General features: G+C 37.7%; 1 protein-coding gene across 1 annotated transcript; it reads left to right on the top strand.

The window, feature by feature from the left end:
* The first annotated feature begins 1,760 nt into the window (after positions 1 to 1,760).
* On the top strand, positions 1,761 to 12,841 carry LOC118827252 (zona pellucida-like domain-containing protein 1). The gene is made up of 10 exons (XM_036598543.1): positions 1,761 to 1,866; positions 2,813 to 3,033; positions 3,451 to 3,632; positions 4,094 to 4,166; positions 4,668 to 4,765; positions 5,940 to 6,020; positions 6,266 to 6,437; positions 8,524 to 8,620; positions 8,733 to 8,762; positions 12,672 to 12,841. Exons 1-10 carry the CDS (start codon positions 1,761 to 1,763, stop codon positions 12,839 to 12,841), a joined length of 1,230 nt encoding a protein of 409 aa, XP_036454436.1.
* The last annotated feature ends 1,592 nt before the right edge of the window (positions 12,842 to 14,433 follow it).

The raw sequence follows: 14,433 nt of genomic DNA, 5'->3' as shown, positions 1-14,433 counted from the left end.
CATTAAATCGGCCACTAAAAGGGAACCACATAAAGAAAATTTGCATATTTTACATATTGCGGCAACTTATGGAACCAAAATACTGTGCACTTACTAGCCACTTAATTAGAAACTCTATGTTGCTGCTCCACCTTGCTGGTGTATAGTTCATCTGTTCATGCACAATTTGTGTAGCCATTCTCTATCCCTTCATCAGTGGTCAGACTGTAGCCCATCTGTTGTCATGTGTCAATCTGTGTCAGCCATCTTCTGCCCCATTCATCACTGGTCAGCTTGCTCTTTAGGCTTCTCTTGGCTCTCTCTGGCTGGATACAGTTAGACACTGTAGAACCACAAGTGCTAAACACACTAACATGCTACTGTCATGGCTGTGCTGAGAATAGTCCACCCAAATAGCGTGTGGCACTCGGTTCAGAAAAGAGGGGGGCTGACACACTGTGCTAGTTTATTTTGACAAACTTGTCCCAAGATTGTTTTGTCAGTGGTGTTACAGAAACATAAAAAGTCATTTTAACAATTATAATTAACAACTAATTAGCAAGAAGGTTTACTTTTTGTAGAATATCTCAAGGAACGAAGACTACCTCTAAGAAGTCCACCGTTAGTGAATTCTCTTTTTATATTTCTGATCAATTTGGCTGGAATACTGACAGCTTAATGGATTGTTAAAAGATTGTCTTATATCTTATATAAGCACAGATTTTACAAATTTTGTCAGTGGTGTTACACAGAAGTGTTCAATATAACAGACTATGATTTCCACTTGAATTACATACCAACACCAGCAATGGCAGAATGACCCTCCTAATAAAGCAGTTGGTAAATTTGGGCTCCATAGACTGCCACTGATGTTGGTGATACGTGCTACATTTCTAGTGATCGTTTGAGTCTCCATAATCATCATTTTCTCTGAGAATAGATGTTTAATCTACTTATAGCACCTAATAAGAATTAGCATGGTGCATCCAATCTAACCGTAAAAGCAGATCAGTGACCAGAACTGAACAGCTGAACTGTCCACAGGCCCAATGCGTCAAAGCCAGCTGCACACTGTTCCACCAGCTCCTGATGGAGCAAGCCCAGAGAATAGCTTTCTTTAGTCCCTTCAGTGGCCGATGAAAACATAATTCCCTGATTCAGCCCCCCACTGAGCGCAGACATTAGTGCCCGATGACAGAAGCAGATCAAGCCATGAGGATACGAGTGGGAAATCGTCAAAGCTGCTCATGTTTCCAGGCCCGTGAAAAGATTTGTTCAGGCCACTCCGATTTGATGTATTTTCCCATGTTGCGCAAGACAGCCTGTATTGTTGGAACGTTCTGATAATGACTCCCTGCTCTGGTCTTGGTTGGAGCCACGTACAGGCGGCAGGATTGGAGATGCCAGGATAACCACTGGTTTGTGTGCAGCGTGTCAGAGCACATGGGGCTCTGCTGATTCGCGCGCTTTAGGGGACCCAGGTAAGAGACTTTACTTTTCAGCTCTCAGTACACTAGTTTATCTTTCTAAATCAAGCCTTTGTGGTCTTCAGATCGTCAAATGAGGTTCTCGTCTTATTGGACAGTAGTTAACCCCTTAATCTTAAGACGTATTATCCCGTAGCTTCTATTAATTATTCAGTAGCTAACATTAAAGTAATATCTAATTTAAGCAGTTTTGAGGGGGGAAATTGAAATGTGGATCCACATACAGGCCCTTAGAGTTTGAGGGGTTAAAAACCCTTAAATATCTCTTTATCCTTGTCTTTCACAGGTGCTGAAATGGAGCTAGCATCTATTCTTCTTCTTTTAACCAATGGGATTCCTTTGGCTTTTACTCAATTTAATGGATATAACTGTGATCCCACCTTTCACAGCAGATTTCCAGGTAAGCAGACTGCAAGATCCAAACCTGATGTATAACCACAACTAATCATAATTAGTGTTTCTGGACTGGTTTCCCAGATTAAACCTAAGCCTGGACTTTACAACGGTGAGTTGGCATTGGCACTGCAGTTTAGTCCAAAACTAGGCTTACTCCATGTCTGGGAATTGAAACCAAACCCAAGTGTTCCATCAGTGTTCCATCTTCTGTTGGCGATGATGTCTTTGGATGGGCGAATATGGCAAAAATATAACATAATGATATTTTAAGACATTTTTTTGTCTGAACAAAACCTTGTATCTCCAAAATGGTAACTTGACAAGAAAAGGAAAAAACTTTCTTACTTTGTAATGGAAGTTAATGTAACAAGATTTTCTCAAGTCATTTTGGATCAATTCTATTGGACTGTTCATTGTGAAACTTTAACACAGTGCAAAGGATTACTGGAGTATTCAAACTGTATAAAAAAGTAAAAATCAACAAAAATGGAGATACAATGTCTTTGTGTCACAGAGATGTTTTTTTTTCTGAGAAACTCAACAGCAAAACTGTAGTGCCACAAAACAATGAGTAAAATATTTATTATTATTATTATTATCACTATTATTGTTAAGTTCTAAAAATAATTTAACAGAATATGATACCTTTTAAGTATTTACTGAATATACTTAATTTAAATGTGTACATCAGTTCCACATGAATAAAATACATTACATGAACACAATTCTTGCCAAAACATACATAAAATGATTGACTGTAATTGTGTTGATGTAATATATTTAATTTACGTGAAACCAATGTACACATTTAAGTCGAGTAAATTCAAAGCAATACTTGGGCTGACATTCATTCAGCGACCTGTTTCTTTGTATGATCTTGTGTGAGTGACAGGACCTTTGACTTTACCTCTCCTCATCCCCCCCATTTCATCTTTTACCCTTTATTGAAGGTGAGCGGGACATCAGTGTGTACTGTGGAGTGCAGACCATCACCCTGAAGATTAACTTCTGTCCCGTGCTCTATTCTGGCTACACGGACGCTGACTTGGCCCTGAACGGTCGGCACGCAGACGCCCACTGCCGAGGCTTCATCAATAACAACACCTTCCCCACAGCGGTGCTGTTCAGCATCAGCCTCAGCACGCTGGAGGCCTGCGGCAACACGCTGGTGGTGAGGCATACTGGACACTCTGGGCACAGGACACATCCGTGTTCAGATGCTTCTCACAGATTATCATTACAGCTGATACATGCCTCTGTTGTTTTAAACATTCGTTAGGCTGCAGCTTCTCATATGAAGTGACAAGGATGAGGAAATAACTGCCTTTATAGGAATGGTTTGTGGGGAAAAAAACACAAAAGGCACGCAGTTAGCACAATGCTAATGAGGTATTACATTACTTGTTAGCTACATTGGCTTCTTAGCTCTAGTGCAAAACCAAAGAAGCAAACTTGAGAGACCAAACATGTCTTGTCTGATACATTTACGCTAAGTCTGAAAATTGTGCAACGAGAGAGAAAAAAATGAAATCACTATATGAGCCAATGTTGAGTGGCATTCATGTTGTAAACATATATCTTTCCGCAGGTTTCTACAGCTCAGGGCTACAATGCTTATGGAAATATGTCCCTAGTACAGATAGGAAATGTATCAGGCTACATCGACACCCCCGACCCTCCAACCATCATTAGCTACCTGCCTGGCCTGCTATATAAATTCAGCTGCAGTTATCCTCTGGAGTATCTGGTCAACAACTCTCAGCTGGCTTCGTAAGTCTACTCCTCAGTAAAATATTTCAAGCTTTTTTAGATTGTAGTGTTCAGCATATTTAACCCCTCACTCTCCAGGCTTATTACACAGTCACCAATTATAAGGCTTATTATTCAGTAACAATTAATCCACTAGCGAATGAGTTTAATAGGTTTAGGGAGGAATTATTGTTCAGTTTTGATCTTTATTATTATGAAATTATCTCTGATTACCTATAAGCTCACAGTTCACTTTTATATGCTGACCCAGTGAATTCCATGCTGGTCTAAAATGGTTCATTCTGGTCTAGTGCTGGTCTGTTGTTGGTTTAGCTGGTCACCCAGTATGGTCATGATGGTTGACAAGCATACCAGTATCCAAAACACAACATATGCCAGTTTTGCTGGTGACCAACTATGCTGATGTATGCTGGTTTTTCTAGCAGGTAACAACCATATGTTATCTCTGTTTTTTTTCCAAGATCTTCTGCTGCTATATCAGTAAAAGACAACAATGGCACGTTTGTGAGCACCTTGAGCTTGATTCTGTACAATGTAAGTGCATTTCAGATTTATTTCAGCAACAGTAGACCTGTGTCATACACTGTCAGAAACCACATAAACCATGTAGTTTGTGATAACTTAAGAGCTCAACAGAGTTTGAGGCTATTTAGACTGTTTAGACATGCAGTTAGCATGATGTTAATTGGTGTACATTAGCTTCCATTACTTGTTAGCTACATAAGCGTCATAGTTCTCGTGCAAAACATGAAACAAACGTCGGACACCAAATGTGTCTTGACTGATCAACTAACTTGAGGGTTCACGTTATGAATATGCATATCTATGCAAGCTATCTATAGCAGATAGCCCACTGAAACATCTAAAGTCTCAATGTTACCGCAGTTAATGTAGCAGAAAAAGTTCTAACCTAAGATATCTCTCAACAGGTGGAAATGAATTATTACACACATATTGATATGATAAAAGACGAATCATTTCTGACCTCAAAGGGTAATTTACCGGTTAGCAATCTATATTTGAATGATTTCGCAGGACTCGTCCTTCACTCAGCAGCTGTCCGTCCCCATGGCTGGTTTGCCACTGAAGACCAGAGTGTTTGCGGCAGTCAGGGCCACTAACCTAGACAGGAGGTATTGTACTGTTCACCCTTTATGATAAACACTATCTAAGCCTGCAGTGTAAACCAGTGTGCCTTCATTGTTTCATATATTTTGGGTGCTCCATGGTTAGTGGTGAACAAACAATAATAGGCTGTCATTTTACCTCAACATCTAAATAAAGTTCTTATACCTTATTTTAAGTGGATTTCCACTGATTTTTAAAATCAGTTTTGAGATGTAAACAAAGTCATTCAGAGTGGTTTGATGTAAAATTGTGCATTGTACAGAAACCTACCTACTCTGATTTCTCATATGTGAGAATATCAAATATTCTCATATGTGAGTTTATCAAAATAGTGATAAATCTGAAAGTTGTCTTTGGGTACTATCTTAACCCTAACCAAGCCTTATTGTATAACTGTTGAAAAAACAATATTTGAGGCATAAGGCACCCCTTCGTGACCGCAACAACCATGCATACACATGTACTCACTTTCTGTAAGGGAACTTTTAAAGGCATTAAACTGTTCAGACATCTGAGTTCTACCAAAATGTTGCAAACAATTGTGACTCAGTAAGTTTCTCTAGCAAAATAGAGAATTTCACATCAGACCACTCTGAATGACTTTGTTTACATCTTAATGATTTGTTGAAAATTGTTTGAAAAATCTGTGAAATTCCCCTTTCAGTGTTTAGCTACTTAATGTGAAAAACATATTTTTACAGTCAAATTGCAGTAAATTTCACACATTTTTAAATATGGGAAACAATTAATTAACACTTTTTCTATTTTGTAAGATATCTGAGAAATTGTCTATGGAAGTTATGAAGCTAAAAAATTAGCTTTTCCCCAACATGTATATGAGAAATTGCTGTGTGTAAAAGAATGTAAATAACTGTAAATATACTTAACTGCATTTACAGACATTTTCATGTGATTTAGTAGTTCTCTAATGGCAGCTTAGACTTTTTATATTCTATTTTGAAGAAATGCATTTTTTGTAATTAATTCAGTGCCAGAGAAAGGTGGATTTGAAAATAAAACATGAGGAGAATTCTGGCCTCTTTGTTAGCAGAACCTTTTAGTCTAGTCTGGTTCCTTCATTTCTGGCGGCTAAGTGGCGTCTAAATCAACCTTAAAACTGTTTTAGCTCAGAGCTTTGATTGCCATCAGTAAAATAAATGGCCGTTTCCCCCTCTGCAGGTGGAATATCCTGATGGATTACTGTTACACCACTCCCTCTGGGAATCCCAAAGACGAGATACGCTATGACCTTTTCTTCGGGTAATTTCACATGCTCTAAAACGGAGCGTTAAATGGTGCACATTAACCAGCAGAGAGCTCATTATCCGCTCAACTGACCACTCACCATACAAATCTTCCACAATGGCCTTTTGCAGAAAGTTTGTGTGTGTGTGTGTGCGTGTGTGAGATTGTGTGTGTGTGTGTGTTGGTAATGTGAGCTCAGAGATCAGTCTTGCATTGACCACATTCTAATTTATAGTCTAATCTTGCTGTTCTCCAAACAGATGTCACAAAGACCCGCAGACGACCGTTTTTGAGAATGGGAAGAGTCAGATGGGGCGCTTTGCGTTTGAGGTTTTCCGCTTTGTGAAGCATAAAAACCAGAAAATGTCCACTGTCTTCCTGCACTGTGTCACAAAGCTGTGCCGGGTCGATGACTGTGCCATGTTGATGCCGGTAAATATATTATTCATCAGCATACAGCCAAAAGTTTGGACTACGAGTATACTGAAAAATCATTTTATACATCATTTCTTCATGAATAAAATGTAAGACATCAACACAATTACATCTTTCAATTAACCTATTTTTGGCAATAATTGTTTTGTTGTAATATGTTCTATTATGTGGAAATGATGTACATGTTTGAATCCAGCAAATTTAGTATTTTTATATCCAAATCTTAGTCTATTCAGTCTATTCCAGGACCTTCATTTCTGACAGCTAAATGTTGTCCTAATCAACTAAATCAAAGTTCAAAACTTTGACTGCCATCAGTAATATAAACAGATGTTTACCCTCCTGCAGGTGGAATGCCCAACGGGTTTTTCTTACAAATTTTACAAATACTGTAAACCAACTTGATAAAAAAACTTTTTCTTGCATATGGAAACAGTGATGCCTGGTTGAATAATTTAAAATTTTTGGTACCGTGTAAGTCACCAAATTCTTATTACCACAACACAGTAAGACTTGAAGATAAATCTCTGGACATATTGACATTAACTTTTATTTTTATAATCAGTACCCTGTTATTTTTAAAATATAATTATTTAAATATAAATATTTTCCAGAATGTTGTATATTGTACAAATCCTATTCCAAAAAAGTTGAGACACTAGGTAAAATGCAAATTAAAACAGAACAGTAATTTATTAATCTACTTTGACCTGTACTTGAATGAAAACAGAACAAAGAAAAGATATGTAGTATTTTACCTTATCAGTTTTTTTTGTAAACATACAATCATTCTGACATTGATATAACAAGTTCCAAAAAAGTTAGAACAAGGCAATTCAAGACTAGGAATGTTGTTAAATGTTCAAACATATTAAACAGGTGATGCAGTTACCTGTTTGGGTATCAAAGGAGCATCCAGGAAAGGCCTTGTCCTTTATATGATTTTTTCAGCTGTCTTGATTTCACAGCATGTTTAAGATCTACCCACAGATTTTCAATAATGCCTCCAGAATTTACTGATATTTAGTAGAATCCTTTCATCTACCCACGCAATGTTTCCTGTGTCACTGAACCCCAAAGTATAATATATCCTCCCCTGTGCTTAACAGTTCAGAAGGTGTTTCTTTCACCAAATGCTGCTCCTTTTTCTCTAAACACAGTGATTGTGGCAATAGAATTACATGTTTACTCCAGCACCTGTTTCCAAACTGCATTTGGCTTGTCTAGATGTTGTTCAGACATTGACTTTTGTGATCTTGCAGTAAAGGTTTCCTCCTGATGAGTCTTCCATACAGATCATGTTTGTGCAGGGCAGTGCTGCCCTATAGAACTGTGCACCACCACTCCTGTGTCAGCTAAACCTTCCTGCAGGTCCCTTCAAGTTCCTTTGCTGTCACAGGGGGGTCTTGCTTTGCCTTTCTGGCCATATGATCAGTTCTATCTGAGAATTTTCTTGGTGTTCCAGATCTTGCCTTGATTTCTACAGATCCCCTTAAATTGCCATTTCTTAATGACATTTCAGACGGTGGAAATTGCTAGCTGGAAGCACTTCAGTGTCTTTTCATAGCCTTCACTCTGCTTTATAGGCTTCGATTAGCTTCATTTACAGATCCTCAGCCAGCTGCTTAGAGGAGCCGGTGGTTGTTGAATAGTAGCATAAGGTTTGAAGAGTTTATTACACTCTGAAATTGTCAGCTGGCAATTTCTAATGACTTACTAGTCACAATGAGTCAATTAAGGCTTAACGTGTTAATTAAGTTCTGAGACTTTGCAAACTTTTGCACACACCAAAACCTGCTAGGGTGTTTAAAAAATCGTTTCCAAAAATGTAACATTTTTGCTATAAAAGTTCAAAAACAATGTATTCAACTTCAGTATTTATATTAGTCTTAGAAATACATTTCAAGCATTTAAGATTTTATTAAAATGTCTTTAAGATTATAAAAAAACATTCATTCGAAATGTTTGAATGCTACTATCATAAGTTTACTGTTATCAGTGTGATACTGTATGCAGTTAACTGTAAGCATCCTAACCAGGGTGAAGTGATTGGATAACTGGGTTAAATGTGATTTTTCTGCAGATCTGTGCTAAAAGAAGGAAACGGGAGGAGAGTCCAGCTCCAGCTCCTTCCCCTGGAGATGCTGTCATAACCGCAGGCCCCATAATCACCAGGGGTGGTAAGATCCCAAATGTTTGCTTTGTCCACTGTTCTATGTCGTGTGTAGTCAGTAGACTAAAATCTTACACCTTATTTTAAGACAATGCCTTCATTTTTCTTCTTGTTTGCAGATGAAACTCCAACCAACAACTCACAGCTTGGTAAGGGCTTTCTTCTTCTTCCCTGTGTAGAATTAACTGCAGTAGATACTGTACTAGTGCAATGCTGATGCTGGTAAATAAACACATGATTCTGTTGTAACTTGAAGTAACATCAGGCCTTTCTGTCCCTCGTCATCTTTCACTGAGCACTGTCTGTCAGTTACAAGTGTTACTCAGTAAACGCAGTAGCATCAGAGAGAAAGGCATGTTCATATCTTTCCCAGTATGTTTTCTTCCTCTTTTTCTCATTTCAGTATCAGTTCATTTCAGCAAGCTTTATTAACACTCCAATGAGCCTCCGGAACAGCTCAGCAAAAAATCAAATTTACACAGTTTTCCACTTAAACAGGCGATCAGCTGAGACATGTTTGGTATGGAAAGTTTTACTTCTTTAGTTTAGCAGTGCAGCTACAAGGCTAACGTCTTTCTCTGAATAAGATGGCCGAGTGCATCTCAGGTGTTACAGAAACATTTTAAATACAAAATGTTTGCAGTGTCTTTTGGCTACTTTCAGAGAATGTTTAGTAATACATAAATGCATTACTCAGATGTATTATAAGCTTTTTAAAATTGAAAAATCATTGTATTATATAGGGTATCCAAACTTTTGGATGCTACTATCATACATTAGCTGTTATCATTGTGATACTGAATGCATATTATATAATTAAAAATTTTGATGACAGATACCCTTTGACAGCACTTAAATGGCATATTATGTCTAGTCTGTGTGTGCAGAATAGGCTGTCCCGCAACCAAATTTTAACTTAAGCATTGATCTGTTAAAAATAACAGAATCAAAACCAACAGATTTATCAAGAATAGTTATCATAGACAGGTTTCCATAGTCATTGCAAAAAATGTGTTAATAAAAGCATTTTTGTCCTGAATATTCTTGTCACTTGTGTTATCAGAAAATTTCTGTATGTTTTTAAGTGTGTTCATATCCAATTTAGTCATTTTGTAAGTTGTAAGGTCAGAAGACTGAGGACTTGGAGAAGTGCCATTTCAAAGCTTTGATACATTCTCCCCATTTGTATGTTATTTTGCATTTCAGACTGCAGTAGCTTCTGTGTGTCACTGTTACACTTTCTAAAACCCCAGTATGTGACAGTTCTTTAAAATAATTTCACTAATAAAAGTAATTAAATAATTACTCATCATTTATTTCTAAATAATAAAAATTAATCAGTGTGTCACTGGTGTCACGCTCTGTGTCTGTAACACCAGTGACATGGTGTCACACAGGGACAGATGTTTACACATGTTTAACTCCATTAACCAGTGTGCACATTAAAAACCGACAGTCAAATCTGTACATCAGGTCATAGTGAACATTTTAGATGGATATTTGATCGTTTAACAGTATTTCTGTTTTGGTTAAAAGGTTTTATATGCCAAAAAAGCAGTTATGCTGTCACTTGTGTTACACAATGTCACTTTTTTCCTTTACTTTTAGGTAAGTCAGTAAATGTCCTTAGATCTGTATTATTACTTTTTTAACTTCTTTAAACCTATAGTGATCAGTTTTTTCATATTCTCTGTAAAATGATTTCATGATTTTGATGACAGATATGCCATGAAAGCACCTAAACGCCATATTTTTGGCCATTATTTTTAGGCTTTATTACGAAAAAATGAAAATTGATCAACTGCTATACATCTTCTGATTCAATATGTTAATATGAAAAATTTTAATAACGGACATTTCATTTTTGGTAAATAACAACTTTCAGTGTAATAACACAAGTAACATTCATGCTGAAATCTTTTTTCAATAACACATCTGAAAATGTACATTAAGCTCTATTTTCATTAAAAACATTAACAGTATTGAAAATTATCATAATGTACAGTCACCCTATTCTGAATTCCTAATTCTAAAGTGATGTGCTGTGTCACACTGAGAAACTGAACAGTGCTGAAAGTGAGCATTTAGTCACGAATGTTAAAGCTGCAATAGATGATGTGTGGCTTAAATTAACACAGAGAAAGACAGTCAGTCTTTTACATAAACACAGATGCTGATGCTAAGTTACTTCAGTTATCGTCGCTAACCTGGTCTTTTTTTTTACCTCCTTTTAGCTCAAAAACATTGAGTGCAGTGAGTTTGTGAAGAGGTAGTAAACTGATGCCAAACCTGATTAATTACATTTCATTAAATTTATAAGAGTAGAGTGTAATAATGAAGTTAGTATTTCTCTGCACTCTCACTGCAGCACAATGTAGTACAGCAGTGCTTTGTACTGTGCTACACGTCACCGATACATCCAGGGTGTGGTGGTCTTCAGCTCCTCAGTGTTTCTTCCGTAGGCTTGTAGTGAGTTTTTTCTGCCTCTGCTGGTCTCAATTTGCTCATTGGGGAAAGGAAAGTGATTTTCTGTACAGCTGCTTTGAGACAGTATCTGTAGTAAAACCTACTGTACTAATAAAACTGAACGGAATTCAGTTCAGCGGTGAATAGAATTACCATTTTGTCACCATTTAGCACTGTTTAAAAACACAACAGACTTAATAAGAAATTTCTGAAGTGTCATTTTCAATTGCAAACAAACTTGCAACTGGCATGCAGCTAACAAGAAACATGAACAGGGGCAACAATTTAGCTGTGTCTTTTAGCCTAATCCTTTCTGGCCTAGAACCCTGCAAATCTGTATCAGGTACTGTATGATACCATCAGGTATCATTACTTTGTTCCACTGTGTTGAGAGCTGGGATATAGCACAATAATGTAGGCCGTCTTTTAAGCCCACATATTTGCTCGAGGAATTGTTTTATCTAGTATGTAAACACTGTTAACATTTCAAAATGTTTAAGTGTTCACTAGACAGTCCATACAGTAGGATAACTTGGTGAAGGAGACCACCAGGGTAAAGTATCTGCTGACCTTATTTTCTACCCAGATCAAATGATGGGGCCAAATCTAATCTCAACACATTTACTGATTGGCTGTGGTTTAATTAATTATTCAGATGATATTTAATCTGAATTGCTGCATACCTGGCAGTTATTCCCCTGGAGATGTTTGGGAGTCAGTTTATAATTTTTTTGTGCACTGATCTATGCATTTATACTAAATTGTACAAGACCAGTTGTTAAAGTATATAATTATGGGGGATGTGGAGAGAGCAGTAAATTTAGTTTCGAGTAGGATTTTTTTTTCTTTTAATGTGAAAAGATAAAGCTAGAAGCTTCGAGCAAGAAGTCCCCCTATGGCATATCCCCCTGAAGTCTTATTTAGTTCGATTTTCATCATAAAGACTTCTGCTCTGTAGCATTAGCATTACATACTAACTGAAGCAACTGTCATCTGGAATTAGGCAACATTCTGTCATGACCAACAATCATTTGTACTTTCCCATTAAATGTTGAATGCTGTTACTTTGGTTAAATTGTTATTGTTAATATTGTTGCACAACAACAACAATTTAAAAAATGTAATATTTTTTGTGTTGTACATTAATTAATATTGCAAGTTTTAAAAATGTAAAGGCTAGAAATGATTTACATATAATTTCTGCATTGTGTAAAACTGTTGCACAGATATGGTTTAGCTTTACAGTAAATGTGCATTGTTGTTAAGGGGAGCACTTCCCCTTATTTTCTCCTACACATATAAAATTTAAGCTGCAAAAACACTTTTAATTAATTGTTTTTGTGATGCCCCTTCAGCCTACAGCAGTTTAGCTTTAGTGTTGCTTTTTGAATGAGGCACAATGCAGGATGACCAATCAGAACAGAGCTTGTTTACATGTACCAGTCTTAAAAGTACAGGAACAAAAAGGGATATTCTGTTCTAAGTGATAAAGAGATTGGAATTGGCTACGTTAAACTGAATTATGACAGTTTTTGGTACATAAACCAAACAAACCATATAAGTGGACTTATGTTTCTCTCTCTCTCACCTAGCTTCAACAAGTGATCGTTCCCTACAGCTGGACACTGTGACCACTGCTCTGGTGTCAGGGGTGGTGGTGCTGGGGGTCATGAGCCTAGGCTTCTTCATCCTCTCCCTCAGGCTGCTCCGGAGGTCCAGTCCCTCGACCCTGACCATGGTGCGCAACCCCAGCTTTAAATGACCTGCACTCTTCACTCCACTCTCACCACTGTCTCTCCTGCTTTTATACTTCAGGTGCTGCATAAAATGTCTTTAAAAGATAAAAATTTGGCATTATAAGGACTTTTCTCCTGCAGCGCTCCTCTAGCCAGAAACCAGGCCGTCGACTGCCATTCATCTCCGTTTTTTTATTCTCTTTCCAGTACCTTGTTCCATACTTCAAGTTCTGCTTTGATAAACCCAAAGTGTTTTGTTTAATACCTCAGCTTGTGATGTCTTTTCAGGGTCCATGATCCATTACATCTTGAAATACAGAGTAAGAACTGTATGATAAAGTGGACATGTTGCGTGAGGAATTTCTTGTCTGCTTAACTGTGCGCATGTTTCTGTTTGTGTGCATGTATGTCTCTGTGTGTGACTACATGTATGATGTGAAAACTCACTGTATGTCTCTGTAAGAAACTGTAAATCTGACGCAAATGTGTTCTTAGGCGTAAACTAGTGGTAGCTATTCCCTGCCCCCCCCCACACCTGATCCAGCTCATCGACTGATCATCAGACCCTTCATCAGCTTGATCAGGTATGTTGGGGGTAGAGAATACTGAGAACTGTGCAGCACTGTGGGTCACCAAGACTGGAGTTTGAAAAACACTGGTGTAGCCTACTGCTATTGTTTAAATGTGTTGTGCCATTGTACCCTGGTTGCCTTTACTTACTGTGTAAAAATGTTATTTCGTGTTGCGGTTGTATGTACCCATACCTCTAAGTATATCTCCTGAGGGTGTTTAAGAATTCAGTGTAGTACTGAAAAAAATTACAAAAAAATGACTTTAACTGTGGCGCTGTCATAGGATGCCACTTTTGCCACATTTTTTCACAGTTTTTCTGAAATATCTGCACTGCTAGATCTGCCCCGGGAGAGCACTATGTGCAAGAACGCATAATGCCAACAGTAAAGTTTGGAGGGGGAGGGATAATGTTCTGGGGCTGTTTTTCAGAGTTTGAGCTCGGCCCCTGAGTTCCAGTGAAGAGTAACATTATGTCTACAGCATACAAGACATTCTAGACAATTATATGCCTCCAACTTTATGGCAACAGTTTGGGGAAGACCCTTTCCTGTTCCAGTATGACGGTGCCCAAAGCAAGCGCCAAAAAGACATGGTTTGATGAGTTTGCTGTGGAGAAAATCCAGTGGCCTCCACAGAACCCTGGCCTCAACCCCAGTGAACACCTTTGGGATGAATTGGAACGTCGAAAGCCAGGTCTTCTCGTATAACATCAGTGTGCTCATTTGACGAATGGGCACTAAATATTATTCTCAGTTCTTCAGTTTCATCTAAATTTCTGATTTTCATCTGTTTCTCTACCTTTATGATAGTTTTGTATATAATAAATAATGGAACAAGTGTTTGCAATAACAACTGAAAAAGAGATGTTTCTTTTTATTATGTAACAATGGTGCTATTGTTGCACACTGAAGGAGGTGGCATTAACAACTCCTGCATTGCTAGCTAGCTATCTAAAAATCTTGCCGTCCGCATTCCTATGGAGTTAAACTTAGCGTGATAAAAGAATGGCTATGCACAAGCATTTCATCAAATTTACATCAGGATT

The sequence above is a fragment of the Colossoma macropomum genome, unplaced genomic scaffold (genome assembly GCF_904425465.1).
Source record: "Colossoma macropomum unplaced genomic scaffold, Colossoma_macropomum, whole genome shotgun sequence".
In the NCBI taxonomy this organism is placed as follows: Eukaryota; Metazoa; Chordata; class Actinopteri; order Characiformes; family Serrasalmidae; genus Colossoma; species Colossoma macropomum.
Note: the sequence above shows the minus strand (reverse complement) of the source record. Positions and strands in the feature narration are given on the sequence as shown.